We start from the raw sequence: 23,371 nt of genomic DNA on the forward strand, positions 1-23,371 counted from the left end.
GTTAGTTTTGTGTTGCAGGATCAGTTTTCTCATCAATTTTTTTTCATGAGAAAATATTTTATGCTAGACTTAAGCAGAAATTTTTAAGATTGCATTTTTACTTACCCTGCTTTATTTACAGAAACGCTTATTAAAAGAGAGGCAGAAGCTACTTGAAAAAATAGAAGAGAAGCAGAAAGAACTGGCAGAAACAGAACCTAAATTCAACAGTGTGAAAGAAAAAGAAGAGCGAGGAATTGCTAGGTCTGGGATTTCTTTTACCATTTCTAACTTTCTATGTAGTTTTTCTGTGAAAGCTAAATAGTTATGAATTAAGACACAGAGCAAAAGTTAAATCCAGTTTCAAAGTAATAGTCTATGTTAAACAGCTACTGTGGGCCAAGCATTACTGTATATACATCATATACATTTTTTTCACTCAGAAGCCCTAAGAGATTCACATCCTCAGTGTAAGTTCAACAAACTCAAGGCTCTGGTACGTTAAATAACTTGCCTAGATGTTGGGCTTTTGAAAACATGGATTTGTTGTTCTTTTTTTTTTTTTTATTAAACCAACATAACATCTTGCTCTGTTTCACCCTTTTTCCTTTTTTCATTGTTGTTTTAACATCTGGACATTTTAGTGTCTGTAAATTGAACATGACAACTTTGCTGATTTCATGGTTTAGTGCATTATGTTTTTATGCTACCAGTATCTGTTTTAGTAAATTATTTCCTTTGCCCATTTTTGTCTGATACTTTTCCTATTGTTTGATTAGGGTTGTTTGTAATCTGTATTTATTCTAGTATTCTATATATTGTAAATGTTTTGTCTTTCTCTTGCCCTTTTTTTTTTTTTTTTTTTTAAGACTTTATTTATTCATGAGAGAGACAGAGAGAGAGAGGCAGAGACACAGAGGGAGAAGTCCAATGCGGGACTCAGTCCCGGGTCTCCAGGATCACCCCCTGGGTCAAAGGCAGCGCTAAACCGCTGTGCCACCTGGGCTGCCCTTTCTCTTGCCTTTTAACCTTGGTAGTATCATTTATTGTAAGGAGTTAGAAATGTCTATATAGTTAAATGCATTTTGAAAATTCCTGAGAGTAGTAGGATATTAGAACTGTCTCTAGCTTTACTAACCCAGACCTGGAGTAGAAATAAAGACATTATGTGCCTGAAATCCTTAGGATATGGGCTATTTTACATGACTTTAAATGTGACTTTTCAAAATAAAATTTATAGGGACGCCTGGGTGGCTCAGCGGTTGAGCCTTTGGCTCAGGGCATGATCCCAGAGTCCCGGGATCGAGTCTTGCATTGGGCTCCCTGCATGGAGCCTGCTTCACCCTCTGCCTGTGTCTCTGCCTCTCTTTCTCTCTCTGTCTCTTGTGAATAAATAAAATATTTTTTAAAAATAAAATGAAATTTATATTATTTAGTACTAGTCCAAGGAGCTGTATTAGATACCAGTTGCTTTTGTTTTTTTAATGGAATTTTAAAAATGACTATTGTTTCTGTGTGCTCTTGACATATCAATTGCAGTTTAAATTTATTTTCTCATCTCTTTTTTAATCATTCTTTTCTTCTGTCTTGTATAGATTGGCCCAAGCTACCCAGGAAAGAACAGATCTTTATGCAAAGCAGGGTCGAGGAAGCCAGTTTACATCAAAAGAAGAAAGAGATAAGTGGATTAAAAAGGAACTGAAGTCTTTAGATCAGGCTATTAATGACAAGAAAAGACAGATTGCGGCTATCCACAAGGATTTGGAGGACACTGAGGCAAATAAAGAGAAAAACCTGGAGCAGTATAATGTAAGAGCTTTTATAGCTACTTTGTGAAAACCTTTCAGAAGACATAAACATGTACATGTTGCCTATTTCATTAAGTTTTACTTTGTTGAACAGTTACATTGCTACTCTTAATTTACAGAAAACAGGTACTTAGAAAAGATTAGCCCAATTTAATATCTATATGGTAGTTTTTTTTCCAGCTCTATAAGAGTTCGTATACATTGAGTATATCTTAAAATATATTTTTATAAATTGGTGGAATGTTCCTGAAGTACCTTTAATTTTAACATGATAAATCTAAAATATAACTTCAGAGTAACTTAAATTTTTTTCCATTTTTACAATCTTTCACAGTTCTCTGTCAATAACTTATACAGAATATATTTTTTGTTAAGGCAGTGGTGATTTTATAAGATTTTCTAAATGAATTAAACATTAGCTACTATGCATGTTTGGTAGCATTTTCTAAAAAATGGAAGTAGAAGATAAAATCCCATCTAGAATAAGAAAGATCTCACATTATTTAAAATGAGAAAGAGGGAAAATGGTAAGTGTTATGTGTGGCTGTATATAGGTGATTGAAGGCCTATAGAAATGATGAGAAAGGGAGTGTGTAGGACAAGTGTAGGGTGAGGATGTTCTATATGTATCTACACAGAGGAACCCTGTTAACTTATGAGATCTGCACCAGTTGGTTATTGGTTTATCAAAAAGCCACTAAATGCATAAAATCTTGACATAGGTAAGATGTATATTAAAATTTTATGTATAATAGTAAATATTATTTATATACATGTAAACATAACATATCTTATTTTGCTTATAAAGATAAAGGTATGCTCATGGACTGGGCTTTTCATTTTTTAAGAGCAGTGTTGGGTTCACAGCAAAATTGGGAGGAAGATACAGAAGTTTCCTATATATCTTGTACCCCCACAAATGCATAGCTTCCCCCATTATCAGTACCCCCCCACCAGAATTCATACCAGTCTTTTCATGTAGAGCCCAAGATGTTTCTTTTGAGTATGAGTAGTTTCCAGGGGACTTTTTTGTTACGAGCCACGCATGTAAGTATAGTTCTCCTTAGAGCTGAATGAAACTTCCAAGATTCAATCTAGGGTCATATATTATATTTAGTTGTCATATTTCTGTTATCTTTTGTAATCTGGATCAGTTCCCTAGTCTAACTTTGTGATTTGACATTTTGAATTACTGTATTTTGTTAATAAAGTACATATTACATATTAATACGTGTTTTTATGTATTATGTTATTTCTCTCGAGTCTTTTAGAGTTGATTTCCCTATTAAATTCAGTTTTTAGTGAGTCACCTTTGTGCAAAACTAAATCAAGTTTTTAGAGAAACCGCTCTTTGCTTTGTCTTCATAGTCTGTTTAATATTTAACACAATCAGAGCATAAACAAAAAACAAAAACAGTGGTGAGCAAACACAATTTGCTCTGTAATCGTAAATAACTGGTAGAAGAGTGACCAGGAGTAATAGACAATAGTCTTCTAGCTTCAAGAGTCCAGTGTGCTTTGGTCAGGATGTTTTATGGAGGGAATGGAAAACACAGGTTGATCCAGATAGTTTAGTTACTTGGAAATTGATTCATATAGTTTCAGCTGTGATGGCTGCATGTCCTTTCCTGAAATAAAGAAAATGTGTTTGTCTTGAATTCATGGAGACAACCTCAACAAATACTCTTTGAAACAGCCAAGTGATGAACCAAGATTTTTCAATAGAGTTTTTATTCATTCTTTCTTAGGCTTGAACTTCATTATATTTTGCAGTATTTCAGCTACACCTTCCACTGGTGAAGTCTTTTATTCTGGATAGAGATGATTTTATGGTGCTGATTGCATTATGTAGAGTAGGTTTTTGCTTAGTGTAATCCTCAATCTCTTATGTTCTGTTTTATGTGTGTAGTGTGAAAAGTGTGACTACAGTATTTTGAGCATTTGTGAATGTATTTTTTCTCCTAGAATTCTAGTAAGGTTTAGATCATTAATGAGCAAATTAATTTTATTTTAGCAATATTTTGTAGAGTAATTGATTTTATGGTTGGTTTTTCTTGATGTGCTCTTTGCCTACAGGCATTTTTTAAAAGTTAGAATTGGATTTTTTTAACAATTTCATTAAGGTACAATTGACACACAGTACATGCCTGTATTTAAAATGCATCATTTGATAAGTTTTGACATATGAATACCTCTGTGAAATCATCACTACAGTTAACATAACAAACCATTCATCACCCTAAAACATTTCCAATTCCTCCTTCCCTGGCTGTCCCCTAGCAACTACTAATTTTGCTGTCACTATGGATTAGTTTGCATGAAATTGGATTTTAAGTTTAAATTATTTTTATCTCCATAGAAACTGGATCAAGACCTTAATGAAGTCAAAGCTCGAGTAGAAGAACTGGACAGAAAATACTACGAAGTAAAAAATAAGAAAGATGAATTACAAAGTGAAAGAAAGTTAGTATAGACTAAAATATGCCATAATTTTTTTGAGTAGCACTGATTACTGGCTGTTAAATGGTCTTTAAGTTATAAATGAGGGACTCCTGGGTGGCTCAGTAGGTAAGCGTCTGCCTGTCAGCTCAGGGCATGATCCTGGAGTCCTAGGATCGAGTCCCACATCAGGCTCCCTGCATGGAGCCTGCTTCTCCCTCTGCCTATGTCTCTGCCTCTCTCTGTCTCTCATAAATAAATAAATAAATAAAATCTTAAAAAAAGTTATAAATGAACTAGGGGTGCCTGACTGGCTCAGTTGGTAGAGCATGTGTGACTCAATCTTAGGGGCTTTGAATTTGAGACCCACTTTGAATATAGAGAGTAACTACTTAAAAATCTTGAGGTGCCCGCATGGCTCTGTTAAGCGTCGGCCTTTGGTTCAGGTCCTGGGATTGAGCCCTGAATCAGGTTCCCTGCTCGGCAGGGAGTCTACTTCTCCCTCTCCCTGCTTGTGCATGCTCTCGCTCCCTCACTTGGTCTCTCAAATAAATCATTGAAAAAAATCCTTAAAATTATAAATGAACTGTTCAAGTTTAATTTTTTTCAGTATTTTATCCCAAATTCTATACTATTGGTGCATCTTAATGCTTTTAAATTAAAGACAGTCTAATTTTTATTGATTAGTTACTTGTGGAGAGAGGAGAATGCAGAACAACAAGCACTTGCTGCTAAAAGAGAAGATCTTGAAAAGAAACAGCAACTTCTTAGAGCAGCAACAGGAAAGGTGGGCAGGTTCTTTTCATTACTTCAGTTTACATTGAGACAATTATTACACAAGAAATTGTTTCCAAGCTGTAAGTCCTTGGTTCCAGGTGACAAGAGCAAATCACCTGTCCTGTAAATTTGAAATGACGTATTAATGAAAGCACTTCTGATTTTTAGATGGAGTCAATTTTTAATGCTATTGTCAGAAGAGAACCAATAAAAATAGAGTTTCATGTAGTTGGCATTTTTGAAGGGGGTGATGTGTTTGTTGTTGGGGAAGGTGTTTAATCTCTGAAATATTTTTTTAATGTATAGAGTAATGGGTTTGTTTCTTGCCAGCAGAAAGGGCCATTTGGAAATACCATTTTAATATTTTTCACCCCTCAAAATTTAACAGGCTATTTTAAATGGAATAGACAGCATAAACAAAGTACTGGACCACTTCCGTAGGAAAGGAATAAACCAGCATGTTCAAAACGGCTATCACGGCATCGTGATGAATAACTTCGAATGTGAGCCTGCTTTCTACACGTGCGTGGAGGTTACTGCTGGTAACAGGTGAAGTTTTTTTATTTTTTTGAATTTTTAAAGGAAAGGAATGAGCAGTTTTTTGGAGTTTTAATACAGTATATCTTTCATTACCTTCTTTTATACAACTTGCCTTTTTAATTTCATAAAGATACACATGTCATATCAAGTATTTCTAATTGTAGAAGCAAGAACTATCCCTTTTGGGGCTTCCTTTTCCTCCCTCCATTGGAATTTTCTAAGTAGTTTCCCTCCTACCCTATCCCAGTACAAATTGGGTTGCATAGAAAAAAAAGTGAATTATTTGCCTAAATATTCATAGCACTTTTTTTTCTTTCTTTTTTTTTTTTCATATAGCACTTTAAAGTCAAGCAATAAAGATGTGTCTTGTTTTGTTTACATGCAGGTTATTTTATCATATTGTTGATTCAGATGAAGTCAGCACAAAGATTTTGATGGAGTTTAATAAAATGAATCTTCCTGGAGAGGTCACTTTTCTTCCTCTTAACAAGTTAGATGTCAGGGATACTGCCTATCCTGAAACCAATGTGAGTCAGTGTGTGTGAATATCTGTCTTTCAACAAGTTAATTTTTCGTGGTTAGCACATGCTAGTGCACAGGCACTGTGTATTAGGATTCACTGGTCTGTGAGATAAACTTGCTTCTTCCTTTACAGCATAGTCGATACTGGGTAGGGATGGAAAAGAAGACAGGTCACAGACAAGACATGAAATCGTTGCAAATGTGTAAAGTGTTAAAATCCAAAAGTATGGGATACTTTGGGAGATTATTCCAGGGTCTCAAAATTAAGGAGTAGAAATCCCTGAGAATTTGTGAATATTTTTAAGTTTTCTGAATATACTTTTTAAATGGCTTATAAATTAAAATGTCTAGCATGATAGACCCTGAAAACATAATGTTTTTGTTATTTGCTGGTATATATTTAAATAGATTAAAATGGTCCTCAGACACTATTCTTGAGAAAACTAATTTCTTTGAGGTGTTTGATTTCAGAATGTTGATAGTAACTATTTTACTATCCTCCATGGTTAAAGCTGGAAATCTATAATGATAACTTAAGTGGAACATTGAGAATCTTTTTTTTTTTTAAGATTTTATTTATTTACTAAAGAGAATATGAGAGGGAGGAGGGATAGAGGGAAGAGGAGAAACAAATTCATGGCTTGAGCAGGGAGCTGGAGGTAGGCTTGATCACAGGACTCTAGGATCATGACCTGAGTGGAAGATAGATGCTTAACCAACTGAGCCACCCAAGTGCCCCCGGAACAGTGAGAATCTTAAGTTACTTCAAGTCTAGCCTTTTCTTTTAAATCTATAAATTTTTGGGACACCTGGGTTGCTCAGTGGTTGAGCATCTGCCTTCGGCTCAGGGCATGATCCCAGAGTCCCAGGATCGAGTCCCGCATCAGGCACCCTGCATGGAGCCTGCTTCTCCCTCTGCCTATGTCTCTCTCTCTCTCTCTCTCTCTCTCTTTCTCTCTCTCGAAAAAAATAAATGAAATCTTAAAAAAAAAAAAAAACTATAAATTATCTTTGAAGTTTGGGGGAAGAAAAATTTAGTTACAAATGTGATACTGTGAAAAAGCAAGACTTAAGAATGCATGTAGTATGGCTCCCTTTAAACACAAACAGGTGTTAGGGTGCTGGGTGGCTTAGCGGTTGAGTGTCTGCCTTTTGCCCAGGGTGTGATCCTGGAGTCCTGGGATTGAGTCCCACATGGGGCTCCCTGAATGGAGCCTGCTTCTCTCTGTGCCTGTGTCTCTGCCTGTGTGTGTGTGTGTGTGTGTGTGTGTGTGTGTGTGTGTGTGTGTCATAAATAAATAAAATCTTCGGAAAAAAAAACCAAAAACACAAACAGGTGTGTGTGCTTGGGTGGCTCAGTCAGTTAAGTGTCCAACTGTTGATTTCAGCTCAGATTTAGCCCCACGTCAGGCTCCATGCTCAGCAGAGTCTGTTTGAGATTCTCTCTCTCCCTCGGCCTCTTAACCTCTTTCTCAAAATAAATAAAATCTTACAAATAAACACATAAACAAAACTAAATTTAGATTATAGAATTAGGGAGCACCTGGGTGGCTTAGTCAGTTAAGCCTCTGCCTTCATCTCAGGTCATGATCCCAGGGTCCTGGGATTGAGCTCTGCATTGGGCTTCCTGCTCTTGTGAGAAGCCTGCTTCTCCCTCTCCTGTCTACTGCTCTCCCTGCTTGGGTTCTCTCTGTGTCAAATAATAAAGTATTAAAAAGATGATAGAGGGCAGCCCTGGTGGCGCAGCGGTTTAGCGCCGCCTGCAGCCCGGGGCGTGATCCTGGAGACCCTGGATCGAATCCCACGTCCGGCTCCCGGTGCATGGAGCCTGCTTCTCCCTCTGCCTGTGTCTCTGCGCCTCTCTCTTTCTGTCTCTATGAATGAATGAATGAATGAATGAATGAATAAATAAATAAATCTCTTTAAAAAAAATAAATAAAAAGATGATAGATTAGAAGTACAAGGAAATGGTTGTCACAAAAGTTATAATATTGGTCACCTCCAACAGCTAACTGCTATATGATTAGGAAAGGGACACACACGACTCTCAGTGTAAGCAGTGTTATTTCATATTCTCCATGGCAGTTACATTGGTGTTCTCTTTATAATTGATTTAAGCTTAACATATTTGTGGCATTGTTTTGTATGTGGGTTGTATTTCCTAATTTGAAAATTAGAAAAATTCCTAACAGTTTAGAAGAATGTAAAAAGGGAAAATTTTATAGGAAAAATATTTTCTTTTTTTTTTTTTAAGATTTTATTCATTCATGAGAGATACAGAGAGAGAGGCAGAGACACAGGCAGAGGGAAAGCAGGCTACATGTTGGGAGCCTGACGCAGGACTTCATCCTGGGTCTCCAGGATCACACCCTGAGCTGAAGGCGGTGCTAAACTGCTGAGCCACCGGGCTGCCCTAGGAAAAATATTTTCTTGAATATCTAAGACATGCATACAATAAAATGAAAACATTTGAGGAAATACTATTAGTTAATGTTTATTTAGCCTTTTTTTTTTTTTTTTTTAAGAGAAAAAGCATGCATGTGAAAGCCAGTAAGGGGTGGGAGGGGTGGGAAGAACCAATCTACAAACCTTAAGTAGGCTCCATGCCCAGCATGCGGTCTTACACAGAGCTTGATCTCCTAACCTTGAGGTCATGACCGGAGCCAAAACCAATAGTCAGATGCTTAACCAACTGAACCATATAGGTACCCCTGTGTAGCCCTTCTGTGTGACAGATGCTATCCTGTGTGTTTCGCATATTATTGGTTTATTTAATCTTAACAGCTTTCTCAGGAAGGTACTGTTACAGTTTTGTGGATGAAGTAACTATTAAATGGAGAAGTTAAGCAATTTGTCCAGAGTATGCGTGTGTGTGTGTGTGTGTTTATATATATATAAAAGATTTTAGTTATTTACTCATGAGAGACGCACACAGAGAGAGAGAGAGGCAGAGACATAGGAAGAGGGAGGAGAAGCAGGCTCCATGCAGAGAGCCTGATGCGGGACTCAATCCCGGGGCTCCAGGATCACTCCCTGAGCCAAAGAAAGGCAGACAGACGCTCAACTGCTGAGCCACCTGGGCATCCCCCCGAGCATACATCTGATGAGTGTTCAAACTTGGATTCGAGCCTGAGCTGTCTGACTCCAGAGCCACTAAACTCTGTCACTTTGCTCTGCTCTTGGAAACCTAGATGATTACATGAACACAAGTTCCAAGATAATTCAGTAGAGTGATTTTTCTGGCTTCTTAAGAATAAAAAGATAGTAGTTTTGAAATATGAAGGCATTTGTGTTTATTTGTCTTTATTTTCATAAAGATGTAATTCATAATTCTTCTAACATGTTTTCATTCACTGTTGTCATCTCTTTGTTGACAAAATATTCATTTTTAGGATGCAATTCCTATGATAAGTAAATTGAGGTACAATCCCAGATTTGACAAGGCTTTCAAACATGTGTTTGGGAAAACACTTATTTGTCGTAGCATGGAAGTTTCAACCCAGCTAGCCCGTGCTTTCACTATGGACTGCATTACCCTGGAAGGTTTGTAATAGTAATTCTTAGCTTTGAACAAATTCTGTTTTGGGTTTAAGAGTATTTCAAAATTCATGTCCAGTTATTTGTCATTTTTAAGCAGTTGGCTTGTTTGAGTACATACGGCATCCACACTTTGTATTTAGTTGATGTCTCTTAAGTATAATCATCTGGTCTATATAGTAGGGGTTCTTAGCCTTTTTTGCACTGTGGACTCCTTTGGCTCTTTGGTAAAGCCTATGAACCCTTTCTCAAAATGTTTTTAAGTGCATAAGATAAAATACTTTGGATCACAAAAGAAACCAATTATATTGACATTGTAATCACAGTATTTTTCAAATATGACAGTAATTCTTTAAGATATTCAGAAACAAGATTTAGCAGTGGGTCTAATATAATTTTGAAGTACTGATACATGTAAACAATATTTTGAGATTTGGAGCAAGTATAATCTGATAGAAAATAGCTGTTATTTTTCATGGTAACAGTTACAAGTACTGACAATACCACTGGGTTCTTACTTGTTATAACAGAAGGAATTTTGCGAAGTTTCATTTTGAAGTTAGTATAAAAATAAAGATGTGAATTTTTTTCCTACCTAAGTCATGGATCTCCTGAATTTTATCCATGGAGTCTAGGTTAAGAACCTTTGGTAATACAAGTTCATCTGCCCTCATTTTTTTCATTTTCTTTATATTTGATTTGCTGATGAAAGAAGGTAATACCCAGCCTAGGTTTATCTCTATAGATAATTTTTTTGTTGTTGAACTACCTTTCAATGAGTTATAAAAATTGTGATACATTATTTCTAAAAGTTGAGCATGTATATCTCATAAAAGAGTAAGGACACTCCTTAACCATAGGTATCAATGTAAACACCTATGAAATTTAACATAACTGAATAATGTCATCTAAAAAGTATCTACATTGTCCCAAAATATTTTCTATTCAGGATCCAATCAAGGATGCACATGCAGTGTCCTCTCCGGATTCTTTCAATATAAGACAGCTCCTGTTCCTTCCCACCCTTAGGAAGTTTACTTTTTCATAGAATGTCTCATTTTCTGGATTTGTCTTAACTACTTCCTCACCATTACATTAGATTAGTTTAAACATTCTTGACATGAGTGCTGTGTACTTGACTGCATCACACAATGTGTCACACTGTCGGTGATGCTAATGATGGCACAGTGTAAAAGTGCCCTTTCTCTTTGTAATTAATAAGTGATATGGAACTATCCGTTAAGAAAACATAACTATCAGATTCCCCGACAACTTTTTTACTAATGGTTTGACTCAGTTAATACACTGGGGGTTTCCAGATGATATTTCTTAAATTCTATCAAGGCTTCTCTCTCTCTCTCTCTCTCTCTCTTTTTTTAAGAGAGAAAGAGAAAGGGCAGGTGCATTCACTGGGGTGGGGGGAGAGAATCTGAAGCTGACTTCATGCTCAGTGCAGAGCCTGATACGGGACTCAATCTTATCAACCCTGAGCTGAAATCAAGAGTCAGATGCTTAATCAATTGAGCCACCCAGGTGCCCCATAGATTCTGTATTTATTAGCTGTCACTCCTCTGTAAAAAGAGCCCCCTCCATTTTTTTTTTTTTTTAAGTATCATTGTGAGTTAATCACTTTTTTTTCACTTTTTTTTAATTGATTGTGTTACAGCATTGCCATTATTATTATCTTTGATGTTCACATTTTCCCAAATATGGCTAGTGGAATTCCAAACTCCCAAGTCCTGTGTTTTCTTGACCTTTCTCCATTGGTCTTTAGCACTTTCTTTTTCTCTGGCAGATGTTCAGGCTCACCTAGAAGGGATATTTCCTAAATGCAAATTTTAACAGTTGGAAAGCAAAAGTTTTTCAGAGTAGCTTAAATCTTTTAAATTCTCGCTAGATAGGTAAAGCCTTCAGATTAGTTGTTTGATTGTAAGTCCATTTATCATTGAATAAAGAAATTGTTACCCAGAATTTCTATCTTCCTTGTGCTTTGTTTATAGGTGACCAAGTTAGTCATCGCGGTGCTCTAACCGGAGGTTATTATGACACAAGGAAGTCTAGACTTGAATTGCAAAAAGATGTTAGAAAAGCAGAAGAAGAACTAGGTGAGCTTGAAGCAAAGCTCAATGAAAACCTGCGCAGAAATATTGAAAATATCCTTTTGTCTTGTGCGACTGTGGAGAACTGTGTTTGGGTAGAAATATGTAATCTTTTGCATGTAAGGTATGTTTTCTTATATATACATTGGGGGGAAAATCAACCTTTGACTTTAATTTAAGCATGGGAGCTTATATATGTCAAAGCTTAACTTCTGAAGACAGGGAAAAAAAATTCTTGTAGTATTGATTCTTTCCTTAGCTGTTAAATAGCTAATAGCAGTGAGTCAGTCTGTTTCAGAGAGCAAAGAACCAGAGGTGCACTAAAATTTAATATTAGAGAGGGAACTGAGGAGGATTGGTCAGAATTGTAGAAAGAAAAAGAGGTTAGTGTTTTAAAGAAGGGTTGAGGAGGGCCTCTGTGATGCCACATACTGCATAGAAATTAAACATAGGGTTTTTTTTTTTTTTTTTGAAAGGTTGAACAGTTTATTATTTTACATGTATAAAGAGTTGAACATAGAAATTAGGATGAGGCAGAGTCAGGAAGATGATTCCATCTCAGTTGGTGATGATGAGCTCATCTACTCCCCAGTCTTCATAGCTCCTGTCTAGCAGGTAGCGGCGAATGATAATGGGGATCTTTCAAGCCTTGAGCTCTTTCATGGCGATGAGCAAGGGATCTGTCTCCCCCTCCAGCTCCACCATCACGGGGGCACACATCCTTTCCTTGAGCTGTCTCTGGCACCTGAGATACTCTTAAAACCACCTGTCTTTTCTGCACATTCCTAATGAAAAATGTACATTAGATTTTTATTTTAAGGTCATTTGGTACAGATGTAGTATTAATGGAGGAAATTGCTGTCAAAATCAAGTCTTAATAGTACTCTCAATTCTTAAGAATAAAACTGGTGTTCCATGAAGAGTGGCTAGTTTAGCTCACAGCAGAAACGTACTATGCATTTTCTTAAAATAACTACAGTACTTTGGTATAAGGCAAAAGTGCTTTAAGTGTACTTCACAATATGTCATACAATTTAAAAAATACAAGTACTTTAAGGGCACCTGGCTTGATCAGTCAGTAGAGCATCCAATTCTTGATCTCTGGGTCATGAGTTTAAGCTCCACATTGGGTGCATAGATTACTTAAAAATACATATATAGGTACTCAGGCATCAAGAACAATCATTTTTACCGCATCATTGAGATATTCTTAATTGAAACTGACAATTAAAAATTAGCTTCTGGGATCCCTGGGTGGCGCAGCGGTTTGGCGCCTGCCTTTGGCCTAGGGCGCGATCCTGGAGACCCAGGATCGATTCCCACGTCGGGCTCCCGGTGCATGGAGCCTGCTTCTCTCTGCCTGTGTCTCTGCCTCTCTTTCTCTCTCTGTGACTATCATAAATAAAAATTAAAAAAATATGAAAAAAAAAATTAGCTTCTGTGCCATCAGTGCAAACAACAGCACAGAGCAAAAGATAAATAAGCATGTTAGTTTTGAATTTGGAGGGATCCATAGAGCATATTTAGAACTGCCCAAATTTGGCAAGATGTTGGTGCAAAGAAAATGTGGGGAGACACCAAAAGAGAGGAGAATGGTGATGGCATACATCAACTACCTTCTTGTATTTGATAATCCAGCTAGGTGGTATTTTTCTCTGTTGGGCAAGGCCTCCTCTTCCTACGTATTTACCTTATATGGTACTTTAAGCATAATAGATTACATAGTAAATATTGCTTGAGTGAAAAGATACATAAAATATATACTTCAGGGCAGCCTAGGTGGCTTAGCGGTTTGGCTTAGCAGTTGAGCGCTGCCTTCAGCCCAGGGCATGATCCTGGAGACCTGGGATCGAGTCCCACATTGGGCTCCCTTCATGGAGCCTGCTTCTCCCTCTGCCTCTTTCTCTCTGTCTCTCTGTCTCTCTCTCTTTGTGTCTCTCATGAATAAATAAAATCTTTATAAATACACACACACACATACTTCATTTAGATCCTCTTAGGGTTTCCCAAGAATTTTGTTTTTATATAGCTTTAAGTAAAATATATGTTATTTTGAGAAAGAAATGGTAGGAGTAAAATGTCTTAGCTTATGATTGAACACATGTGGAGTAGTATTTAATTTAGCATTATTATGGTCCATAAATTTAATGAAATAACTTTTATTTGGAGGTAAAGAAAAGGAAGGAGATACACACTTTTTAAAACTAGAGACCGTTTTCCTTAGCCTTGTATATGGATTAATAACGAAATTGATCAGTTGATGAACCAAATGCAGCAGATAGAGACCCAGCAAAGGAAATTTAAAGCTTCTCGAGATAGCATATTATCAGAAATGAAGATGCTAAAGGAGAAGAGACAGCAGTCAGAAAAAACTTTTATGCCAAAGGTTCGTAAGTATGTCCCTTTTGTTATGGATTTAATTATTTAGAATTGGGATGGACCATATTTTATATGTTACCCTTTAGAGTTCATATGTTCCTTTTTTTGTAGACTCTTATTTTAATTGTCTAACAGTACCACCCTAACACATGCTAGCAGTCTTTTCTTTGTGTTCTTTTATTATGCAAGAGGATTTTTATATGATTTGGTCGTGGAATATGACAGGCCCCACATACCCTGATAGTATTGTATTGTAAATATTTTTCTTACTGCTACTTAGTTCTCTCTCTATTTTTTTATTTAGTTCTAATTATCAAATTAAACAGATACCTAATAGTTACTTGAGTTGATATGATTTAGTTCACTTTAATATCAAATATAGATCGTTCTCAATTTTTTAATATTACAAATAATACAGTGACTAATACCTTTTATTAATAAATGGATGATCTGTCACATAGCAACGTAGCTTACAAAGTTTGGAGGCAAGTTTGCATGCTATGGAGTCCACCAGAGAATCATTGAAAGCAGAACTGGGAACTGATTTGCTTTCACAACTTAGTCTGGAAGATCAGAAGAGAGTAGATGCACTAAATGATGAAATTCGTCAACTTCAGCAGGCAAGTACAATTGACAAAATTTTTATTGGTAATTAGCTTTTGTGAAAAGTTTTCTTGCTACTAAGGGAATGCAAAAGAAGGGAACTGTGAGAAAATAGAAGAATGAGACTCAGAATTCTAATACCCGTTAAGAGTAAATAAATTTTTCTCAACCATTCTGGGTATGTGAGGATTATACAAGAAGTCTTCATTTTTTCATCTTATTTAATGCACATTTATCATTCGTAAGATTGAGCTTGTTAGCTTTGCTGGATCTATTGATCTACCTTTACATAATTAATATTTTGATAAAACATTTTTGTTAAAGATTTTCTTTATTTGCTTATTAGAGCACGAGCGTGGGGAGGAGCAGAGGGAGAGGGACAGACAGACTCCGTGTTGAGCACAGAGCTCAACCTTGGGCTTGATCCCAGGACCCTGAGATCATGACACAAGCCGAAATCAAGAGTAGGATGCTTAACAGACTGAGCCACCCAGGCACCCCTTCATATAACTTTTGATTTTTGAATATAGAGATGCAAACACTAAGTCCAAGAAATGAAAAGTGGATTAAAAAATATATTTGGCATTGTGTCTTATAAAAAGAATCAAGTGCACAAACTTAGCATTCTGAATAGTTAAGACGGAAAATGAAGAAAATATAGGGCTTTTTGGAAGGATATAAAGTTCCCATTGCAGCTCATTTGAACACAAGTAGTAGAGAAGATGGATAGATTAACAGCATTCCTGTGTGTAGAATGTGCATGCCTATGTAGACAAATAATTTTCTTTTTTTCTAGGAAAACAGACAGTTGCTGAATGAAAGAATTAAATTAGAAGGTATTATTACTCGAGTGGAGACATACCTAAATGAAAATTTGAGGAAACGCTTGGACCAAGTAGAACAGGTATGTTCTTTTTTTGTGGATTTGTTGATGACCTTATAACCTTTTGAAAGAACTTACACATGAGTGGCTTTGATTGAGAGCCTGGGCTTTGGGGACAGAAAGCACCTTACTACCGTGGGTTGGAGTTCTAGCACTGTCATCTAGTGTATGATCCTGTGCGATTTATTTTATTTTATTTTATTTTATTTTATTTTATTTTATTTATTTATTTATTTATTTATTTATTTATTTATTTATTTATTTATAACAGAGGTACTTTTTTTTTTTAATTTTTTTTTTTAATTAATTATGATAGTCCCACAGAGAGAGAGAGAGAGGCAGAGACATAGGCAGAGGGAGAATCAGGCTCCATGCACCAGGAGCCCGACGTGGGACTTAATCCCGGGTCTCCCAAGATCGCGCCCTGGGCCAAAGGCAGGCGCCAAACCGCTGCGCCACCCAGGGATCCCCTGTGCAAATAATTCAATATTCCCAAGCCTCAGTTTCCTCTTATGAAAAGGGAGCATAACAGTAATACCTGTTTCGTATAATTATCCTGGTGTATTCTAGGTACTCCGTAAGTTATTAAGTTGGTTATTAATGTTTTCTCAGTAGTAGTCCACACTACTACAATTTCTACTACTAGAAATTTTCTAGTTACTGTATCATTACTTTTTCCCCCCTCTAATGGATACTTTAAATATTTGTAATTATACAAAGTGTACTTTCTACTCTTTTGAATGCTTATCAAAATAACAGCTGTTGGGGAAACTAATCTATAGCAATAGGAAGCAGAATGATAGTTTTCTGGGGGCATGAGTAGAGGGAACTGATTACAGAGAGTCACAAGGGAACTTCTTGGTTTAATGAAAAAATCTGTATCTTCATTGTGGTAGTTACATGGGTATGTACATTGTCATAACTCACTGAGCTCTGCACTTAAAATTGGCTTATTTTATTGGGTATAAATTAAGCTTTGATTAAAAAACAATGTTCATAGCATTATTTATAGTAGAAACTAAAAACACAAATGTATATCAACAATTCAATGATTAGACAAATTTTTATATATTAATGCATAGAAAGGTAATAGCTATTGGAAACCATTGAAGTCTTAATGTTTTGAAGGTAGCAAAACTCAGATTTTGTGATTTAATGATCTTTATCTTGCAGGAACTTAATGAACTGCGAGAGACAGAAGGGGGTACTGTTCTCACTGCTACAACCTCAGAACTTGAAGCAATCAATAAAAGAGTAAAAGATACTATGGCACGATCAGAAGGTGAATTTTGATTTAGTAAAAAAAGAAAAAATTGGTATTTTCTTAAAAGTTAGCTTATTTGTTTGAAAAAATTGTTTACTACAAAATGAAACTCCCAAATAAGCAAAAGTATGCACTAATGATTTTGTGTGGTTTCTATTACATAAATAATTTATAGTGAATGGAGTTTAGTGTGTTGATTATAAATAGTAACCTTTGTTTTGTTGAAATATTTGTGACAGGGCAGCCCCAGTGGCGCAGCGGTTTAGCGCCGCCTGCAGCCAGGTTGTGATCCTGGAGACTGGGGATCGAGTCCCATATCAGGCTTCTTGCATGGAGCCTGCCTCTCCCTCTGCCTGTGTCTCTGCCTCTCTCTCTCTCTCTCTCTCTCTCTCTCTCTCTCTCTCGTGTCCCTCATGAATAAATAAATAAAATCTTAAAAAAAAAAAAAAAAAAAGAAATATTTGTGACAAATTTAATTACTAATTTTGTTGCCAAAAGTGTGAAATCACTGAATTAAGTTTCTTTTTGTTTTTGTTTTTGTTTTGCTGAATTTAAGTTTCTTATCACCTAGTTGCTGTGAGAAGAAAATTATTCTTTTAATCTTTTATAAACATTCACTCATGAGAAATATATACCTGAGTGACTAATGTACACTCCTAATTTTGTCCTGAATTAAGTGTTTCATGGGTTTACACAGTAAAGTTTAAACAAACATTATCAAAACCAAAAACCTATTTATTTTTATAGATTTGACCATTAAAATCTGGTCAGATAGCACTCTAGCTTTAAAATGGGTATTAATGGTTTAATTTGATCCCCCCCCACCCATTTTAGATTTGGACAATTCCATTGATAAAACAGAAGCTGGAATTAAGGAGCTTCAGAAAAGTATGGAACGCTGGAAAAATATGGAAAAAGAACATATGGATGCTATAAATCATGATACTAAAGAACTAGAAAAGATGACAAATCGACAAGGCATGCTACTAAAGAAAAAAGAAGAGTGTATGAAAAAAATTCGAGAACTTGGATCACTTCCCCAGGAAGCATTTGAAAAGTACCAGACACTGAGCCTCAAACAGGTAGATCCTGTAGTTTTAAATTTGAAATGATGTTGCAGATTTTCTCTGCATGTGAATTTATTTATATATCTTTTTTCTCTTTGTAGTTGTTTCGAAAACTTGAACAGTGCAACACAGAATTGAAGAAGTACAGCCACGTTAACAAAAAAGCTTTAGATCAGTTTGTAAATTTCTCTGAGCAGAAAGAAAAGTTAATAAAAAGACAAGAAGAGTTGGATAGGGGGTACAAATCAATCATGGAACTGATGAATGTACTTGAACTTCGAAAATACGAAGCTATTCAGTTAACTTTCAAACAGGTATGTATCTATTTGTAGTTAATACACTGGACAAAAGCTTAGGCTATAATTCAGTTTATTACTCAGTTGGTAAGCATTTATAAAGCTTTTTCCCTACTGATAGTTCGATCTAATACAAGTAAAAAAATCCAGCATATAGTAATTAGAATATGCTACACAGCTCTTAAAAGGATTCAATCTGTTACTCTTGTTAAAGTATTTATCTGTGATTACTGGGGTGCCTGGGCGGCTCAGTTGCTTAAGCGTCTGCAGCTCAGGTAATGGTCCTGGGATTGAGCTCTGTGTCAGGTTTCCTGCTAAGTGGGGAGTCTGCTTTTCCCTCTCCCTCTGCCCTTGCCCTGTGTCTCTCTCTTTCTCTCAAATGGATAAATAAAATCTTAAAAAAAAAAATCTGTGGTTGTTTTAAATATTTCTTTGCTTTAAAAAATATGTGCAGTGCCACCTAATTAAAATTTCTATTTGAAGTGACACCTAACTTACTCATTTGTTCATTCATTCATTTTAAGGTATCCAAGAACTTCAGTGAAGTATTCCAGAAGTTGGTACCTGGTGGCAAAGCTACTTTGGTGATGAAGAAAGGAGATGTGGAGGGCAGTCAGTCTCAGGATGAAGGAGAAGGAAGTGGTGAAAGTGAAAGAGGTTCTGGGTCACAAAGCAGTGTCCCATCAGTTGACCAGTTCACTGGAGTTGGAATTAGGGTAAAATACATTTTAATATCCAATTTTTTCCAGTATTACCGTATAATGAGATTTGTGGAATATTTTACAAATTAAATTATTGCATTGCATGTAATTTAATTTTAAGAGATGATGTTGATTCTACCCCTTTTGGGTATTAAGTCATTTAAATGTTTTCTTAGGTGTCATTTACAGGGAAACAAGGTGAAATGAGAGAAATGCAACAGCTTTCTGGTGGACAGAAGTCCTTGGTAGCTCTTGCTCTGATTTTTGCTATTCAGAAATGTGATCCAGCTCCTTTTTACTTATTTGATGAGATTGACCAGGCTCTGGATGCCCAGCACAGAAAAGCTGTGTCAGGTAGTTTGGGTTTGTACTTAACAATGAGAACTTGCTTAAAAAATGATAGCTTGCCTCTTTACTAGAGATTTCTTATTGCCTAAGATATTGGGGGGAGGGGGGCTAGAGAGGGTATATATTCTGTAAGTAAAATTTCTTCTAGTACGTTTTTCAAAATTTATTGTTGGACTACAAATCTTAGTTCTGTGAGTATAATTGATGTGTTTGTCAATTGAAAATCCTACTTCGGGGAATCCCAGGGTGGCTCAGCGGTTTAGCGTCTGCTTTCGGCCCAGGGCATGATCCTGGAGTCCCGGGATCGAGTCCCGCGTCGGGCTCCCTGCATGGAGCCTGCTTCTCCCTCTGCCTGTGTCTCAGCCTCTTTCTTTCTGTGTCTTTCATGAATAAATAAATAAAATCTTAAAAAGAAAAAAGAAAATCCTACTTCGGGGATCCCTGGGTGGCACAGCAGTTTAGCACCTGCCTTTGACCCAGGGTGTGATCCTGGAGTCCCGTGTTGGGCTCCAGCGATGGAGCCTGCTTCTCCCTCTGCCTGTCTCTCTGCACACACCCCCCCCCCCCCCCATCACGAATAAATAAATAAAATCTTTAAAAAAAAAAATCCTACTTCAGTTAAACTTTTACACAGGTCTGTCATTTTAAACCTTGTTTTTCTCACCTTGTTTGGATAGCCTTGGACCCTAAAATGTTGATTCTGTATTTAAAGAACCTATATTTGATCTTCAGTAAATTCAAAAGATCTTTGGGGACATGGGTAGCAAGGGAAGGTGATTCTAGTTTTTTATGTATGGGAAAACTTTGAGAATTTTAATCCTGTGTTATAAGTAGCTACTGCTTCATATTATGTAACTTTAAAACACTAGGTAAAAAATCTATCCCTAATGTGTAAGAGAGTAGGTAATTTTTAGAGATGTATGCATGAAAAATAAAATTACAGGCTGTTTTGAATTTTAGGTAAGAGTAAAGATAGATGCTTTTTAAATGTTCACATCTACTTAAAAAAGGTTTTATTAAATTACTATTTCTTTTTATAGATATGATTATGGAACTTGCTGTACATGCACAATTTATTACAACTACTTTTAGGCCTGAACTGCTTGAGTCAGCTGACAAATTCTATGGTGTAAAGTTTAGAAACAAGGTAAATTTTTTTTCACATTTGAGTTTGTATTTGTCAAATTCTTGTTTTATGTTACTTAAACCATTAAGGAAAACCTAGAAATTTGTTGCTTATGTTGATGAGTTTGTAGAGAAAAAACTTTCTTTCAAATGCCTGTGAAGTTTAGTAATTTTTTTGTGGCATTCATTGCATTGATTTTATTTTCATTGGTATTAAGAGACATTATCTTCTTGCTTGCCTGTTCAGTGCACAGTCCTTAACAGCTACATACAGTCATTTATATTTGGCTGGGCCACACAGCTCTTCCTGATGTTTTCAGCCTTAAGATTCTTTGAAATAGCAACATCATAATAATTGAAAAAACATTTGAAATTTAGACGTCAGTACTTACCCGGATCTTCAGAGTTCTAAAATGAAGAATATTTTTTAAACTGAGGCTTTCAGCAAACACCATTAGAAAGGTCTTAGTGTTTTAGACTCCTTTGACTTGATAGGCAAAACTTACAGGTGAAAGGCCATATGTTTTAAATATTATTCTATACAGTGAGAACACTTGATTTTTTTTTTTAGATTTAACACTGTTTTTACATTTTTTCTTCAGGTTAGTCATATTGACGTGATCACAGCAGAGATGGCTAAAGACTTTGTAGAAGATGATACCACTCATGGTTAATTGGAAAAAATTGTCCACTGATTTGGAAGATGTGTATAGTAATATGATTCTCATACCCAGGAATTGTACATTTAAACCTAAATATCCAGTCACTACTAAAAGTTTTCAGACTTAGAGCATACATAGTCCTTTTATATTTCTGTCATTGTATTTTATAAGATACTCTGTAATGTTACATTTCTACTTATAGTTTAAGAGTTTTATTTCACACAACTTTTTGTAAAGTGTCCAGCTCCTGTTTTAAATTTTTTGAAATGTGCTAAATATTCTTTCCTAATTATTTTATCAATTGCCTCGTTTTTTATAGCTTCAATTAAATAATTGTTTTATGACTAACTTATTTTATGTGGCTTTTTATTTATAGTTGTATGGTTAGAAACAATTTTTTCTTAAAGATCTGTCTGCTTTTTGTTTTGCCTAAGAAAAGATCTGCCTTCACCTAAAAGAAGAATTTTTTTTTTTAATGTTTATATTCTGTTGAAATACATCATCAGTTCCCAGTCCTGGCTGTATACTTAAATCCCCACGGGGGTAGCTTTAAACTACTGGAGTAACACTGCTGGCCTCTTTCCCTAGACTGAGTGAGTCAGTCTTTATAGAATAGGTCCTGGTTCCTACTAGTTCTAAAGTTCTGTCAGGGGATTATGACCCTTGGTGAGGATTAGAACCCTTGCTTTAACTCACTGTTGTTTTTTCAGAATAATTTTTAATTTAAGAGGGCAGTATAAAAAAAAAGAGGGCAGTATATTTATTAGAATTTGGGAAGATAGGTAAGAGTAGCTAAGAACACTAAGCCAAAAAACGGAATCATAAAATTTCCTTCTTTTTCTGATTAAGTAAAAGTTTGGAAAATTTTATTGAAACTTTTTTCCCTCCCTCAGATGAGGTCGGGGCCTTTTGTGACTGACTTGTCTCAGCATGTTTTTAAGGTTCATCCATATTGCAGCACATACCCAAAATTCATTATTTCTGAGTGATATCCCATTGTAGGAATATATACCATTGTTTATCCATCCATTAATTAGACACTTGGCTTGTTCTCATTTTGGCTATTATAAATAATAACACTGCTATGAACATTCATGAACAAGTTTTTGTGTGGATATGTGTTTTCATTTTTCTTGGATTGGAATTAGTCATTCAGTAACTTTTTCACATTTTCAGGAACTGCCAGACTTTTAATTTTTTAAAAAAGTTCACTTAATTTCTACACCCAACATGGGGCTCTCAAACTCATGACTACAAGAACAAGAGTTTCTCAGACTCTTGCAACTGAGTCAGGCAGGCACCTCAGGAACTGCTAAAACTTTTCCATAGCAGTTGTACCATTTTACATCTCCACCAGTAATGTATGAGGGTTATGGATTTTCCATGTTGTCACCAACACTTGTTATGATAGCCAGCCATTGTGAATGTGGATTGGTATCTCAGGATCTTAGTTTGTATTTTCCTGTTAACTAATGTTAAGCATCTTTTCATGTACTTATTGGTCATCTGTATATCTTCTTTGGTGAGATGCTTATTCATATTTTTTGCACATTTTAGAATTACTTACTATAGAACATAAAGAGTTCTATTTATTTATTTTTAAAGATTTTATTTTATTTATTCATGAGAGGCAGAGAGAGAAGCAGGCTCCATGCAGGGAGCCCAACGTGGGACTCGATCCCAGGTCTCCAAGATCACACCCCAGGTGAAAGCGACGCTAAACTGCTGAGCTACCGGGACTGCCCTAAAGAGTTCTATTAAGAGTTCTTAATATTCTGGATACAAGTCCTTGTAGGTATAACTTACTAATACTTTCTCCCAGCCTGTGAATTATCTTTTTGCTTTCCAAATGGTGTCTTTTCAAAGGTAACATTTAAAAAATAATAATAATAAACTGGGCAGCCTGGGTGGCTCAGGGGGTTTAGCACCGCCTTCAGCCCAGAGCGTGATCCTAGAGACCCGAGATCGAGTCCCACATCGGGCTCCCTGCATGGAGCCTGCTTCTCCCTCTGCCTTTGTCTCTGCCTCTCTCTGTTTCTCATGAATAAATAAATAAAATCTTAAAAAAAAAAAAAAACTTATACAGTCCTAGTTCTTCAAATAAGGACACAAATCAGATTCAATTAATCACCTCTTTAAAGGCCTGTTCTCCAAGTACTGTCATAGAGCAGTACTGGGAGTTGAGACTTGAACACATGAATTTGGGGGAGGGTGGGAGGAGACCATCCAGCCCATAACAATTGCCATGGTACATTTGTCTCTCAACATGGGTACATTTAGTTTATCAGCTAAACTCCAGATTAGGGGGATCCCTGGGTGGCTCAGCGGTTTGGTGCCTGCCT

At 36.1% G+C, this 23,371-nt stretch overlaps 1 protein-coding gene across 1 annotated transcript in view; it reads left to right on the forward strand.

Moving 5' to 3' along the window:
• SMC3 (structural maintenance of chromosomes 3) overlaps window positions 1-21,377 on the forward strand; it is a 39,385-nt gene extending 18,008 nt beyond the window's left edge. The window contains exons 12-29 of the mRNA XM_038578770.1: window positions 122-243; window positions 1,575-1,788; window positions 4,147-4,250; window positions 4,914-5,013; window positions 5,392-5,552; window positions 5,929-6,070; window positions 9,458-9,608; window positions 11,603-11,755; window positions 13,936-14,087; window positions 14,542-14,700; window positions 15,480-15,587; window positions 16,740-16,848; window positions 17,665-17,912; window positions 17,999-18,211; window positions 18,718-18,909; window positions 19,071-19,248; window positions 20,283-20,389; window positions 20,970-21,377. Coding sequence (XP_038434698.1) covers window positions 122-243; window positions 1,575-1,788; window positions 4,147-4,250; window positions 4,914-5,013; window positions 5,392-5,552; window positions 5,929-6,070; window positions 9,458-9,608; window positions 11,603-11,755; window positions 13,936-14,087; window positions 14,542-14,700; window positions 15,480-15,587; window positions 16,740-16,848; window positions 17,665-17,912; window positions 17,999-18,211; window positions 18,718-18,909; window positions 19,071-19,248; window positions 20,283-20,389; window positions 20,970-21,041 — 2,685 coding nt within the window. The 3' untranslated portion in view covers window positions 21,042-21,377. The remainder of the gene's footprint in view (window positions 1-121; window positions 244-1,574; window positions 1,789-4,146; window positions 4,251-4,913; window positions 5,014-5,391; window positions 5,553-5,928; window positions 6,071-9,457; window positions 9,609-11,602; window positions 11,756-13,935; window positions 14,088-14,541; window positions 14,701-15,479; window positions 15,588-16,739; window positions 16,849-17,664; window positions 17,913-17,998; window positions 18,212-18,717; window positions 18,910-19,070; window positions 19,249-20,282; window positions 20,390-20,969) is intronic.
• The last annotated feature ends 1,994 nt before the right edge of the window (window positions 21,378-23,371 follow it).

Source organism: Canis lupus, chromosome 28 (assembly GCF_011100685.1).
Source record: "Canis lupus familiaris isolate Mischka breed German Shepherd chromosome 28, alternate assembly UU_Cfam_GSD_1.0, whole genome shotgun sequence".
Lineage (NCBI taxonomy): Eukaryota > Metazoa > Chordata > Mammalia > Carnivora > Canidae > Canis > Canis lupus.